Here is a 15,922-nt window from a genome sequence, read left to right as displayed (position 1 = left end):
ATAAATAAATAAATCATGTCATGCTAGTGTTTTGTACTGGTTTTTAAATAATGGTCATTTAAAAATAAAACAAACTAAAGTATTAGCATTGTGTAATGTATAAAATATTCATAATCATAATTGCTATATAATATATGAAATAAATTTATATTAATTAATATTTGCAAATCCAACTGTAAGTATAGAACATAATTTATTTAGGTTCATTTAAATATATAAAAATACATATTTGCAAATTTAATTGTAAGTGTATATATATATAATATAAAAATAATAATTCATGTTAATAATTTTATTATTAATAAATAATAATTTCTTGTTTTTGCTGTTTTGATGTGGTGAATTATGACCCGGCATCATAAGACTCACACACACATTCATTCCAGCGTCAGTGATCCAGTATAGCTGTAATCTCACTCATGCTGATTCAAACACTTCATGGAGATATAACCATCAGATAGCACTTCAAAGCCTGTGTGTGAGTGAGTGTGTGTGTGTGTGTGTACGTCATCTCCGTCTCTGAGATCGTTTGCTTTCCGCATTATATCTGCCACTGCTTCTGAATAAGAGCTCAGCGATGTTGGTTCACCAGAGCTGAGCTCTTCCTGTTTGATTCTCATTCACTGGGCATTCTGGGTAATCACAAGCCCTCAGTGCAGAGGAACGTGCCAACAGCTCGAAGGCTTGGCCATTCAGACGGTCTCTCTCTTTCACTCGCCCTTCTCCTTATTAGTCTGCTAGCTCTTCCTGGCTGAGTTAATTGCATGTGTGTGTGTGTGTTTGGCGAGCCCTGAGTTTTACTCCAGCCCTAATTAACCAGCGAACGAGAGAGAAGAAAAAATGTGTTTGAGTCGGAAAAGAGAGAGAAAGACCATTTAATCACCCAGAAAGTGGAGATTCAGGAGAAAGTTCAGCAAATGGTGTCGGGGAGTAGTTACAGCGCAGTTACAGGGATAGTTCACTCAAAAATGAAAATTCTCTCATCATTTTCCGAACCTGTATGAGTTTCTTTCTTCTACAGAACAAAAAAGATGATATTTTAAAGAATGATGGTATCTGACGGCAGCCATTAGCCGCGTTTCCATTACCCTTCAAATTGCGCGAATTGAAATTGCGATTTGAAAATACGCTTAACTGAAACGTAATTTTCGCAAAAACTCCCATTTATTGCAAAAAAGTTTTTATGCTCACATGAGGGTTTTTTTCAGGCAATTCGAAAAAGAAATATTTCGCAAAACTGCAATGGAAACAGTTTTTGCGTATTTGCAGGTCACCTGACGTAGATGACGCGGTGTGTTTGGACAGAATACGAGACAGAGTTCTTTATTAAATTCATATAAGATGAAAGAATTACAGGAATAATGGATTCTAAAGGCCCGTTCACACCAAGGACGATAACTATAAAGATAACGATAAAGATATAATTCTAAAAATCGTTCTCCATATTAAAGAATAACAGAGTTCACACCACAACTATAACGATAAAGATATGAGGAACGATATCGTTGGGATCACTTTCAGAACGATTTTTTTCCAGCTGTCGAACGATAAAACACTGACAGCCAATCAGAATCCACTCTAATTTAAAGGTCTCGCGCATTTAAAATGGATCTGGATCATCCAGGCGTGCTTAGAATAAAAAGACCGTTATCGGTCGTTGGTGTGGACGCATACATAGTTATCTTTATCGTTATCTTTATAGTTATCGTGCTTGGTGTGAACGGGCCTTAAACCTCAAATAAATGCCACAATCAAGACCTCGAAGCAGAAATGAGGGAGAAACACCCAGAAACACCTCATATGTGCCGCTCTCAAGTATAATAAGGGTCGTTTCTTACCATTAATGCTTGGAAAACACACACACATCTCCTTCCATTATTAATAATGGCTAGTGCAGCGGCTGGGATTAGTACATAAACCTACCAAAGTCCGTTTTCATGATTTTTGGAATTATTTTACTAATCGCGAGAGGAAAAAATTAAGTTTTAGTCGCATAACATCGGTTAATGGAAACGCCGTCATTTCGTAATAGTTTTTTGTCAACATTTTTTTTTTTTAAATCGCAAAAGTTTTGTGCAAATCTAATGGAAACGCGACTCTTGACTTCCATAGTATTTCTTCCCCCTGGTTAACAACATTCTTCAAAATATCTTTAGTTTTTCACAGAAGAAAGAAACAGGTTTGGAACGACATGAGGGCGAGTAAATGATGACACAAATTTCATTTTTTGGTGAACTATCCCTTTAAGATGCTCTTTTGAACAACTAGTTAGCTAAACTACAAGCTATGAATGAAACATATCTACTACAATGAACATTATATTTTTAAGTATTATTTATCTGGCACATAAACAATGATTAAATTAGGTTAACAGCATTATATGCAACTAATAAAACACTAATCAAAACATCCTAATTTGCATACTTGAATAAGAAAAAAATGTGATAAGTAACAGTTTGTAACTAAATAACTACATATTTCACTAGACAAAAAAAAAAAAAAAAAAAAAAAAACAGTATTCGAACTACTAAAATTAACCATATATTTAAAATATTTCATTTATTCAATTTCATATATTTATGTAAAACTTGAAAAAATATATAACTTTTTGTAATTTATATATATATATATATATATATATATATATAATAAATATATAAAATATTATATATATATACATAACATATGTATATTATATATATATAATAGCATTAGTATATAATATATAATAAATAAAACAAATATTTGCAATTTTTATATATATATGAAGAGTTCAGATGCAAAAGCCTCTAAGTGTCATCTGAAATTTTCTTCTAGAATGATCATTTTTATCAAGCTTGTATGTTTATGTTCAGTTATTTCACTTTAATGGCAATGATAATTATCTATTAATTGTCATTAAAGTGAAATTACTGAACTTAAATATACAAGCTTGATAAAAATGCAAATTTTAGAAGAAAATTTCAGATGGCACTTAGAGGCTTTTGCATCTGAACTCTTCATATATATATATATATATATATATATATATATATATATATATATTAGATAGATAAATATACTGTATATATAATTGTATATATAATCTTTCATATGTAAAACTTTATAAACAATTATTATATATATAGTGCATAAAGTTTTTCATATTTTTTATGTCTTTGTTATAAATTGCTCATAATCCTAAACTGAACAACGCTGTAGTGTATTGCACTTTTTCAGGCTGAGAGCAGCAATCCTTCAGTTGAACAGAGGAGGCGCTACCACACAGCAACTACAGGTGTTTCCATCATAATGAAGTCTTGCATCAGTCTGTATAATATTAATGGTGATCAGGGAGACCCCGATGTGTTCCTTCATGTTTAAAGAGGCATCGGAGTGTGTGTCAGCTCCGGTCTCAGGAGAGTTACACCACTTCAGTCAGAGGCCTGTAAATTAGCCTCGACCAACAGCATCGATACACTCCCTCTCACTGGCACACCACCAAACGCAGTAAATCATAAACCTAATGCCATACAGTGCCTGTGTGTGAGACTGAGAGAGAGAGACACTCACGTCTGCGTTCTCTAATTCAGTTGCGATCACTCGTCGGCCCTCCAAATGATCAAAACCTAATTCAGCCTCTGACTCACTGCCATTATCCGGCGCAGAAACATTCACCGATGATCGCTGGTTAGCCAGAGAGGATTTCCCCCGAGAGGTGTAGGCGAGTGTGTGCTGTGTGTTATCTATGATTATCAGTGTGGTAGCTATAGAGGAATGCTTTTTTAATAAATGAATGTTTATGTGAGTGACAGGCATGATTCTTAATAATAAAATCCCTTTGCAGAGCAAATTCACTAAATGCACACACAAGAAAACTGTGCTCGAAATACCTTACTCATACTATTTCTGCAGTATGCATACTGCCAATTTCTTATTAATGCAAACCTAAGTAGTTGTTTGCATAAATGTGCAGAATATAATATCCCCACAATGCAATGCACATATTTGTTTTCAAAATGATAAAAGGACACTTTTAAAAATAAATATGGTTACTTCATAAATTGGATTGTTTATTTCAACCCTTTCACCATTAAAATACAATGAGATATTTTAATTATTAACTACATAACATTTAAAGTTAATAATAAAAAATACATTTAAAAATGCTAATCTATAAAGTGCCATTCATAAGTGAAAATTAACATATATATATATAATATATATATATATATAAAGTTCACCAATGTTTTGTGTAAAACTTGACAAAAAGTATAACTTTTTAAAATATATTATATATTTATTTCTATATAATACATACAGAATGTACAACATTTTATCTGCATAAAATATATTATTTCAACATATTTATATCAAAATTTCAATATTATATATATATAATGAGGTCATGTGATAATGCAGCATACTGTTTGAAATGTTTATTTTTATATGTTGCACATTGTTTCACATGCAATTTATATTGTGTACCGCATATTGCACAGTAGTTTCCATTCCCAAAACACAGCCGGAGTGGGAAAAGTAAAGCTAATGAGACACCTCGTGAGAGAGAACAAATATAAAAGCATAAAAGACAAGAAAAAAAAGTGTGAACTTGGGAGACGTGTTCAAGGAGAGTGGGGATAAAAGGATCTGACGCTAAAGTCAGAGGATGAAAGAAAAACAAATAGGCATAAAAATGCCAAAAACAGAAACAAACAAGACATGCAGTAAAGATCGCAACAGTTCACATCTCTGCAGGAAGTAAGTCTCAGTGTCTCACGCCTCATTGGCTGAGCCCTGGCCCACACAGCCACCAATGGCATTCAAACACCCAGTTAGCCTCAGGTGAGTCTCATTAGCATGATTAATGAGCTCATTACTTATTAGCGACGTACAGCTGAACATACAGCTTGTTCATTTACTTCATATCAGCCATTCTGAAGCTATCTTCCAAAACCTAGCGAGAGAAACCGGCGCGTTCCCTGTTCCACAAGATACAGGTGGAAATTAACACAGCTTAACCTCGTTATGACAAAATTATTATGCAGCATTGCATCTTTCGCAGAGAAGAGCTAAGAAAAGATACGTTTATATGGTGGATGGTGACTATATGTGATCACTTATTATTAATATAAATAATCAAAAACACACTTTTACACACAATTTGTCTGTACTATGTTTATTTATTCTAATTAGGCTAAAGTATGCTGTTAGTTTAGTAGATGGTTTATGCATCAACACTGAAAAAGTATCGTCAAAATTGTTCAATCTAATTAAAAACGGGCTATTTTAATTTTATTATTTGTATGTGCAACATTAAGGCTGGTAACATCGCAATGTAAACATGACGTTCTTGTCGATACTGAAAAAAATTGGTAAAATATTTCAATCTAATAAAAAAAATTGCTATTTTACTCGTAATTTGTAAGTGCAATATATTTTTAAGTCTTATTAGAGTAAACATGACAACATGCTAATAACAAAATCAACTGAAAGTGTTTCTCATGTAGTTCTCATATAGCCACATGCTAACATCAAACAGTTGTAATATAAATAGTTAAAAATACACCATTTAATTCATAACCTGTTTGTACTACAGTGTATTTTATGTTAATTTACGTTTTGTGCTGTTAGCTTAAATTAAATTAAATTACATTACTACAATGTAATTAAAAATGGTCTATTTTATTTCTTCGTACGCTTTCGCAGCGTTATCATACGTTAGAGTATCGCAACATGCTAACGCCATGCTAAAATAAAATCGACTGGAAGTGTCATTTCTCCAAGTTCTCATGAGCATTGCCATTTAGCCACATGCTAGCATCAAACTATTGGAATATAATTAGTTTAAAAATGCTATTTTACAAACGTGTCAATACAGTTGCATGATTCCAGCAGTTCTTGTAAATATAGTGCCGTTTAGCATTGATGCTGCAAAGAATTGGGCTATCTAATTAGGCTATTTTTAAGGGTACAACAATGTAAACATGACAACATGCTAATCATTCGATTAGCAGTATGCTAATGCCAAACTTTACTGAAGGTGCGTCCCAAATCGTGTATTTGTGCTCTCTTCTACGCCATTTTTGCAGTATAAATTCTAAAAAGAAAAAGTGCACTTTAAATACCCGGATGATGCACTTATTTAAAATGAAAAAACGAAGTGTGTAACGGTGGACACTTCAACTGTCGCAGGTTTAATTACGTAGCGTAGGGGGAGGGGCTATCAGACTCCGATGTTGAAAGACAAAATAAACATATAAAGTTCATACACTACAGTTGAATACATAGTGTAGGGGAGCGCGGGGCACAACGTAACGCGGGGCTAGTTGTAACACGCTTGTTTTAAATACTTCCGCACATGCTTGGATGACGAAACTTTGTGTATTTACTAGTTGCCATATCAACACTATATAGAAAAAAAAATTCCGCCAATTTTTTTTTTTTGGAAGATATCCATAGACATTTATTAAACCATAGCAAAAGTAAATTTCTTAAGTTAATTTTTCATCTCTATTTTTTGTGTTTATTTAAAATAAGACAAATCTGATATTATTTTAATCTCCAAGATGTTATTTAACAGTTGAGATAGTTATTTAATGCTTCGCTAACTAGCAGAAGACACTAGCAGGGTTTAAATCCCAGTTGTGCAGGCGGGGGCATGTTGTCACACTGCGTTACAATGTGCCCCTATTAGAAATATGCTATTCTATACTTTTATTAATTTTATTGAGAAAACATGAGAAAAAGGTGAATAAAGACTGAGAGTCAATGTTCAGAAATTACTAATTATTTATTTGTTTTGAACTATGTTGTATAGCTGTGTTTTCATGTGTTCGTAGTCAAAACTCAAAAATGAGTTTAGATTTAATTATTAAAAATTGCCACTATTTTATATGAAAAAGTTTTTTAATTGTATTTTATTTAGAAAATATTTTAGTTTGTTTTGTATATTTTTTTTATTAGATCAGATAACATTTTAAGCTGCCATATGTTATGTTACAATGTGCCCCACACATGTTACAATGTACCCCACCTATGGGGCATGTTGTCACATTTCACTTCCATTCTTTCGGGGTATATCAAGAAAAAAGTATATACTGTATTAATAAAACAAAAGCACATAATTGTACTAGACATGTGGGAAATTAATGTGGGAAAAAATAAATACTCTGAACCATAAGTAGATTTACACAAACTGAGAAAGTCAAAAAGCGTTACTTTGTGCCCCGCTCTCCCCTATTAGCGTATAGTGTGTCATTGGGACACAGCTTGAGTCAATTCCCATGTGTAGTGGTCTTTTGTGTCATTCAACCTGCCATGTGAAGTTGCTGCCTATGAAGTACACTACAAATAAGTCACTCATGAGATTTGGCTGCCCATGTTGGCAGTCGATAGCATGACGGCTCACTGGCGTTTTGGACAGAGCTTGAGAGAAACTACTAACTCGCATTACGACTTGAAAGCGAGAGCGGCGCACCGCTGTGTCTGTATCTGCTGCCTCAGAGCCTGTGGCAAATACACGCTATGCTGGGTATTACCCACAATCCCCTGCTCTCTAGCAGGAGCTCTACCGCTTGCTGTGGGTTGGTCAAACATGTAATGCATCTCTCCACACACACACACACACACACACACACACACACACACACATATTCTGACAGATACCTCTTGTCAGGGGGGGTTTCTTGACTGGGCGGTACTTCCTGTAGGTCTGGAAGATTGGCAAAGTCGTCATGCTCGGCCAATCCGATCGCGAGAGAGAGAACCACCATTTTTCCTTCCCTTCACCAAGAAAATGAGACACAAAACAAAGAGAGAGCAGAAAGAGAGAGCCGTAAAGTGCAGAGAGGAAGAGTCGAGAGCGAGAGGAAACACACAAGAACAAGTTATTAGGCAGCAGATAATATTAGTGTTGAGTTTAGCATATCAGCCCCGTTCCTCAGACCGCTCTGCACATGTTCTGATTCATCCATATGCACTTATTTGCATTTTGCATGTTAACTTTGATCTCAATGGCAAACCTGCGCTTACCAATACAAGTAGAGTTAAAGTCGGCATGAAACGGTGTTACAAATGCAGGCATTCGAATCGAAAATGTTATGTGTGAAATACAGATTCTCCAGTCATTCCCGTCGCGTTTAGAGCTGATCTCGATGTAAACGGGCCTGTAAACACTCAAACTCACATTCTCTCGCACACATACATTGATTTACTGTCCTCGTCACTCAACACATTCACCGTCTCCCTCTTTCACTGGTGTTTTCATCCTTCTCTCTTCTCTCTCTCTCTCTCCCCTCAGCCTTAATTGAGGCCCGTTAGAGAGATCTGGACTAATTGTTTCTATTTGAGAGTGCAGAGTGTGTGTGTGTGTGTGTGTGTGTGTGTGTGTGTGTGTGTGTGTGTGTGAGGTGTCGGCACTGAGCTGCTGCTTTCTGGGTCACTGCTCACCCTCTATCTCCTCTCCTCTCGTCTTCTCTTCTCTTCTCTTTCTTACATTCTTCAATTTTCTCTCTACTTACAAATCCCCCTCATCTCTGAGCCTGGACCTTTCTCTAATATCCTGCTATTAAACTCCTCTTAAACAGCTTTTGAAAGCTTTCGTCTGTCCCTCCTGATCTTAAAGGAACAGTTCACATGAAAATTATTAGGTTCACAAACGCAAATAGTTACAAACCAATATTATATGTGTGAGTGTGCAAATTATAAATATATATAAATAATACATTTAACTATCATATATATACACACACACACACATATATATACATATATAATACACACACACATATATATATATATATATAATACACACACACACACACACACATATATATAATACATAATACATTTAGCAATTTTATATAATATAATTTGTAATATAATATAATTTGTTGTTTTATATATAATTAACATTGAATATTCAAATGTAAATGTTGTGCAATTCTAAAATTAATTAATTTCTTTTCTTTTCATACAGACAATATAGGCCTACATATTACATATTGCAAAAGTACAATATATATTTACACACACACACACACACACACACACAAAGATATATACATATATATAAAATTCATCTGCCATCATAAATGTCATCTTTATCAAATCTCAAAATGAATATCCATTTTTCATACTGTAAATTATGCTTAAATATTTTTTTGTGTGTTATTTTTTGATTAATAAAATACTTTATTAAATCATTTTGGGACAAAATGTAAACATCCCTATGGAATTCCATCTTTGAAATATCACTTAATGTTCCGCAGAAAAACAACAGCAGCAAGCGAGTCTGGACCGGCATGACAGTGAGTGAAGGGTGACAGCATTTTCATTTTCAGGTGAACTATTCCTTTAAATTCCAACCTCGTCATATGGCATTATTCTCTCTCTTTCTTTACTTCCTTTCCTTCTCCTCGTATCTAAAGTGGTTTTAATACTCTCTAACCCCCCCTCCACTTCCCCAACTACCATTTCTTCCCTCTCTCTCCTGCTGTAAATCCATCCATTCCTTCATATTCTCTTGGGCTTCCCTCCATTTTGGCCGACTCCGGCTATTTTTGCCTTTCAGAATTTAATGGCTGCAAAAAATAGCTCCTGGCTGGAGCGACTACACACTCGCGCGCACAACACATACTCATCCGCACACAACAGACAGGAATCATTATTGTCAAAGTAATAAAAAGAAGCACTTTTCCGGTGAGAGCCGGACGGCGAATGTTCTGGGATGTTAACAGGACCGTCGCTGACCACTGATAACACACCAACAACCCTCAATTACACCCCACCTCCCCCTTCCTCTCGCCTTCCCTTTCTTCTTCTCTTTTTCTGTCTCTATATCAGACCCAAGGCCATGAATGTGTGTCAATGACATCCCCCTTTAACCAGCGGAGATGAAATATTTAGTCTTCCCAGCATAAACGGAACACGGATGTTTTCTAACTGGCACACTTCCATACTATTTTTGCAGTATGAACATTGTTCACCGTATATGAATTCTGTATGCATGAAATTACTAGAGGATCTACACCTTTGTAAAATGTGAAGTATGCAAACTTCCTCAAAGCAATGCATTTAACTTGACTTTATATTTGAACCCATTAGCTATGTTTCAATCCGCTTATTTTTATGCGAATTTTAGGAAGTCTATGGAAAGGATGCTGGATGGAAATACCCTGGTAATCCAGAGTTCTCGCGAGAGCACAAGTTGAATTAGCTCAGCGAGTTACTGGTGTCGAGTAATGATGCTCATTAAATATGCCCTTGTATCCGAGCTGCACCAATCACATCGGGTTATCTGATATAGGCGGGCCAGAGGCGAGATGACGACAGCGCTGTGACGTCGAAGTCATTAGTAAACATTGCAAGATGGCTCTGTCTGGATGAACACCATTTGTTTGAAACTGCTTTGGCCGCTACAATGAAAGATTTAGGGCCCTATTTTAACGATCTGAAACGCAAGTATCAAGCGCAAAACGCAAGTAACTTTGTAAATTAGGAATGATACATGCGTCGGTGTACAAAGTCAATTGCGCTGGGTGCAAGATAGGGCCCTTAGACTTTTTATCTAAAAGAGGAACAGAAGACGGCGCTCGAATCGTTCCTTTGCAAGAAGTGCGTTTTTGCTGTTTTGCTGACCGGATACGGTAAGAGTCTAATCTACCAGTAAGCACCGCTGGTAGCTAAGCGATAACTTCTTGTGATTGGTCGTAGTGTTATCCAATTGCGTGCAGTGAGATTTTCAAATGCATGCTTGGTGCCGCCCCTCGAGCTGGCCGATTTTCATTAGTCGACGCCAGACCATTAATCTTTCAGATTTAGGCTAGGTCTGGATTTTTCAGGCTAGGATGGAAATGCAAAGACTCTAAAAATGTGCAGGAAAAACTTGAAGCAATCAACTGAGGCGGATTACGATGGAAACACATTCACAGAATAAATCCCTCGATGCGCAACAAAAACTCAACAGAGGATGTGATTGGATATCTGGACTAACCAGCGGACCAATCGCATCACAGCATCTCAAATGTTGATTTGGTCGTTCTGAAATGCCTGAGCCAAAGTCTGCAATCAGAATGATTTGGTTTAATTCTCTCTGAAGCATCTCACACGATTGCATTTCCAAAGGCACAAGAGAACATGACAGCGTTTATTGCTTTGTATTATTTTGTCATTTATGATGTACGAAAAAGAGCCACAGTTGCTTCCCCGATTGCAGCAGCTTCCATTTTTATTACAGATATTTTGCACCAAATTTACAGGAAGTGAGGATTTTGTTCTCTTGAACACATGGGATGGAAGCGGTGCTTTATTCGCAAAAGTTTTATGCGATATTCCAATTTTGTGCATAAGTTAAACTCGCAACTTTGGCTACTGACTCTATTTCGTCTCTTTCTCCAGTTCATTATTTGAAAAAATTTGAGGCATAAATAATATTAAAAAAAGAGAAATAATCTAGTTTAGTTTATGAGGTGAACACTAGAGACCACATGCTGAATTAAAAACTTAAAAAAAAAAAAAACACTTAGGTTAGTGTGATGAGTTGGTGAGAGAATTTGTGTATGAATGAGTTGTGTATGAATGAAATTGTAGGTGTATCTGTAATGTTGTTATTTATTATTTTTGCTTATGATTTATCTTTTGTATTCTGTATTTGTGTTTATAGGACCCTCTTGAAAATGAGATGTTGTATCTCAAGAGGCTATCCTTTAATAAATAAAATAAATTCAAACATGCTGAATTAAACATGCAATGCAGTCCTTGTGGAATGTGGCATACTACAGTTTGAAACATTTAACAATGCATACTGTATAGTACTGTATTAACAGTTATCAATACTGGAAATGGAAGGACAAATATAGTAGGTTATCCGTTATTTAATGCATACAGACTGCATAAAAAATGCAATGCATACTAAATCTGCATAGGCTACTGTGCACAACAAACTGCAGCAATAGTATGGGAGTATGCTATTCTGAACCTCAGACAAAACCCCATATTTCCTCACTTTCTTTCTGTTTTCTTTTCATTCTCTGTCCTGGGGTAACAATCCATTTTGAGAGTAATGATTCAGAGGGCAGAAAATCAATGCTTCAGGGTTAACGTGAATCTATAGCAAAGACTTTAAACTCAACACCTGCCTGCGTACAAACACTACCAAACGCACAAAAACTGTGGAAATAAACACGTATAACCAAACGGAAGACAGATTTTCCAGAATAGTTCACCCAAAAATCATGTACTCACCCACTGAATGTTAATGAGCAGCACGATTAATCTAATCTAGATTAATCTAATAAGATTGCGATCTCGACTTAGATCTTCGATCTCTCGATCTCGAAACATCTAGGCATGAAAAACAGCTTCACAAACAGCCTTTTCAACCACAGTATCTTATTTCTGTGTTAAATCTTCAAATAATCACGGAAGTACTGAGATAAAACATTATATTTCGGATTTAAACACTGATGTCTACGATAGCGATCAAAATAGAGTAACTTCGCGCTTCAAATAACGGTTGTTTTGAATACATTTTTACGCCACTAGGTGGCGACAAGTGACTGTTAAATAATGTATGTCATTGAATCATTCATTCTAGAGATTCATTCAAAAACACTGATTCATCTGGTAGTGAAATAAGGGAAGTATTTGAGTCGTCATTGAATCATTAATTCAACCCGATTTAAATATATATATATATATTAATTAAACATTTAAATAAACAGTCATTCATATTTTGTCAGAACCTCTAGTAAATTACATGCTACTTTGTTTAGAAGTCTGTTCAGAATCATGGGAGAATCACAATCTCTATTTGAAACAAAAAAACATGATCCTCAATTTATCCAGAATCGTGCAGCTCTAACATTATCACATATAAATCATAAAGACTCCAGAGGCAGCCAAGATAATAAAATACCAAAAAATTACATAAAAATTGTCCAATACACTTGTGTGCTATATCACAAGTCTTCTGAAGTTATATGAACTATTTTGGACTACTTTAAAGCAGCATAAAAATCATACAGGTTTGGAACGAACAGTGAGTAAATGATGACATAAATTCAATATATTAATAAGTACCATATATAAGAAGTGTATCTGAAAAATTTGTATATCACAGGTTGGACTGCCATAATGGCATTCGTAGAAAAAATATTCTGCGGCCTTTCAGGAGAAATTATTTTTCAAACCTGTCATAATAAGCTGTTGACCTAGCAGCGTGTGAAGACACCTAGCTATTCATCACTAAATCGCTGTTTAAATGTGAAAATTACAGGCCTTTTCTCACACCGACCCCATTCAGGAAAGCATCTATTATAATTCAATTAAATACGTCACAACAGAGCCAGACGTCACTTACACACAACTGAGGCAGGCTTATAAATTCAACCATGTTACATCACTTGAGAGCCATGAAATCCATCAATCACGACGATTTGCTGTGTGTTCACGTGTGGATAATCTTGGGAAATTAGATGATGTTCAGTCGCGTTAATTGTTTGTCATTTAAGCTGAGACCTGCCCTCCCTTCCTTCGCAGGTCACGCAGTATAGCAGCCGGAGAGATTTACAGAGACGGCCGGAGCATCTATTGAAGACCTGTAGCCCTTGTCAAGCTAGCGTGAACGCCTGCTGTCCTGTGCACTCAATAACTCACAGCTATTCTCGGGAATTATGTTTCAGACTTTCCTAATGAATAAACAACCCTGTTTGAAAACAAAAGACTGAACATGAGGGATATTCAAGGGATTGTTCACCCAAAAATCAATGTTTTGCCATCATTTACTCACCCTCATTTCGTTTTAATCTCTGTATGACTTTTTTCTTTCTTTCATGAAACACAAAATTTAAAGAAAATGTAAAATCATGGTGTTTATTTTCCATAGAACGAAAGCCTAAAGTGAACTATAAAGCTACAAAAACCATAAGTAGTCATGCACAATATTTCGAAAACAATTGTTTGAAAACAAAAGACTGAACATGAGGGATATTAACGGGATTGTTCACCCAAAAATGAATATTTTGCATCATTTACTCACCCTCATTTAATTTTAAACTCTGTATGACTTCTTTCTTTCTTTCATGAAACACAAAATGTAAAAAAAAATAGTAAAATCATGGTGTTTATTTTACATAGAACGAAAGCCTAAAGTGAACTATAAAGCTACAAAAACCATAAGTAGTCATGCACAATATTTCAAGTCTTTAGAAGCTTAATGTAAGAAAAAAGACTTGTTTTACTGCGCTGCAGCTTTCAAATGTCATTTATATATGGACATTTTAAAACTTTGGGGTGTCAAGATGCTTTGCAACATGTGTGACGCAACACACACAATTAGTTTATCCATGTTTTGCAACCAAAAGTGCCATGGTTTAGTTTGATACTCAACATTTGAGAACTATGGAATGGAAGGAAATATCAGTAAATATCAGTAAATATGACTTATATACAAGCATATATATGACTTTGAAGAAGTTTAAGGTGTTTAGAAAGAAGAAAGTCAAACCGTTTGGAAGTGAAATGAGGATAAATAAATAGTGACAGAATTTTCACTATGGGGAAACCTGTCCCTTTAAACACAAAAGAAAGACCATTAAACATTCATGAACACACTCACACACAGGCAAACACATTTCCGAACACATATGCATGTGCTGACATACATACATAATATCAGTCCTGGTACCATATCTCCAGCGGTCCCCTGAGGTCCTAAAATGTGGCAAGTTTAAACCAGCTGAGACCGCACACAAGGCAATGTTCAGCCATATAAAACAGAACGTCACAAAACAGCAGATCAGTGCAGAACGCTGAGGGAGGGGGGTAATATCCTGCAGCGGGGCTGAAATATAGTGTGACAGAATGAACAACTGTCTGACAGGGTCTGGAGACAGACAGGTGAAGAGAGAGAGAGAGAGAGACAGAGACGAGAACAGACAAGAAGAGGCACGCAGATCATTTTCAGCTGAACTCTGGGACATTTACACTGTTTAAAGAGACCTATTATTACCACACACTAAAGCAGGTCAAGTATGAATAAAGCATCTCAGAGAAAGGGAACTGACCCGGTGTAGTCTGAGATATTTCTCGAAGAATATAATGCTTTTGTAGCACTTAAAACACGGTTCACCCAAAAATGCATGACTTAGTTTCTTGCATGGAATATAAAATTTATGTTTTTGAGAATGGTGACTGAGAATGACGCTGCTCTTTTCCTAACAATGAAAATTAATGATGGACACTTTTGATTTTAAAAGTTTCTAACTATACTCTAACTCACATGATGCCTTTGTATAAGGAACAGACAAAAATTCAAGTATTGATGTTAAGTATTGATATGAAACCTATGAGACTTATACAAAAACACAAATAAAATGTATGAGTTGTGGCGAAAAATCTTAGCAAAGCTATCATATGGCTTCAAAAGACTGTGAAAAAGAAAACTAGATCCATTTTTATGGTGCTTCTTTTGTCGTTTTTGTAGCTTTACAGTCTGTAGTCGCCGTATGTGTTGATTTTTATGGAAAAGAGCAGCGTGAACATTCTGCTAAAATTCTCTTTTCCTGTTATAGATCTTCTGTAGCCCCGTCCCTTTATAGCACTGCGCTTGCTGTCTTTTGTCTATTTCCACAGCGATCTTACGTATTTCTAAATTAAATGCCCGTTTTAAAATCTTCCCGTTCTACTGACATTTGTTAAGACATCTGTTTTAAAAATGACAATGCTCGTGATAACTTTCGTTAACTCTACAATAAGTAAATCCACTTCACCAGCGAATTACTCTTCGACAGCGATGCCATAGAAATATACCGAGTTCAAAGACAATATTCTAAAGATGGCGGCGCGCTTGTTTCTCTGTCTATCCTGAAGAAAGAAAGTCATACGGGTTTGTAACGACATGAGGGTGAGCGAATGGTTTTTATTTTTGGGTGAACCTTAC

At 35.5% G+C, this 15,922-nt stretch overlaps 1 protein-coding gene and 1 long non-coding RNA gene across 5 annotated transcripts in view; one reads left to right on the top strand and one right to left on the bottom strand.

The window, feature by feature from the left end:
- syt7a (synaptotagmin VIIa) overlaps nt 1-15,922 on the bottom strand; it is a 166,246-nt gene that overhangs the window by 38,253 nt on the left and 112,071 nt on the right. For 3 of the 4 annotated variants that reach the window (XR_013819816.1, XM_079858863.1, XM_079858862.1), the window contains one exon: nt 7,648-7,764. The exons of the other annotated variant lie outside the window; for it this stretch is intronic. Coding sequence is in view for 2 of the 3 variants with exons in the window: in XM_079858863.1 (XP_079714989.1) it covers nt 7,648-7,764 (117 nt within the window). In the remaining variant the exon portion in view is untranslated. The remainder of the gene's footprint in view (nt 1-7,647; nt 7,765-15,922) is intronic. 4 annotated transcript variants of the gene reach the window in all.
- LOC307151078 lies at nt 4,903-13,578 on the top strand. Its single transcript, XR_013819817.1, has 3 exons — nt 4,903-4,979; nt 9,252-9,323; nt 13,522-13,578. It is a non-coding gene; the product is annotated as an uncharacterized lncRNA (long non-coding RNA).

The sequence above is a fragment of the Squalius cephalus genome (genome assembly GCF_949319135.1).
Source record: "Squalius cephalus genome assembly, chromosome: 23".
Lineage (NCBI taxonomy): Eukaryota > Metazoa > Chordata > Actinopteri > Cypriniformes > Leuciscidae > Squalius > Squalius cephalus.
Note: the sequence above shows the minus strand (reverse complement) of the source record. Positions and strands in the feature narration are given on the sequence as shown.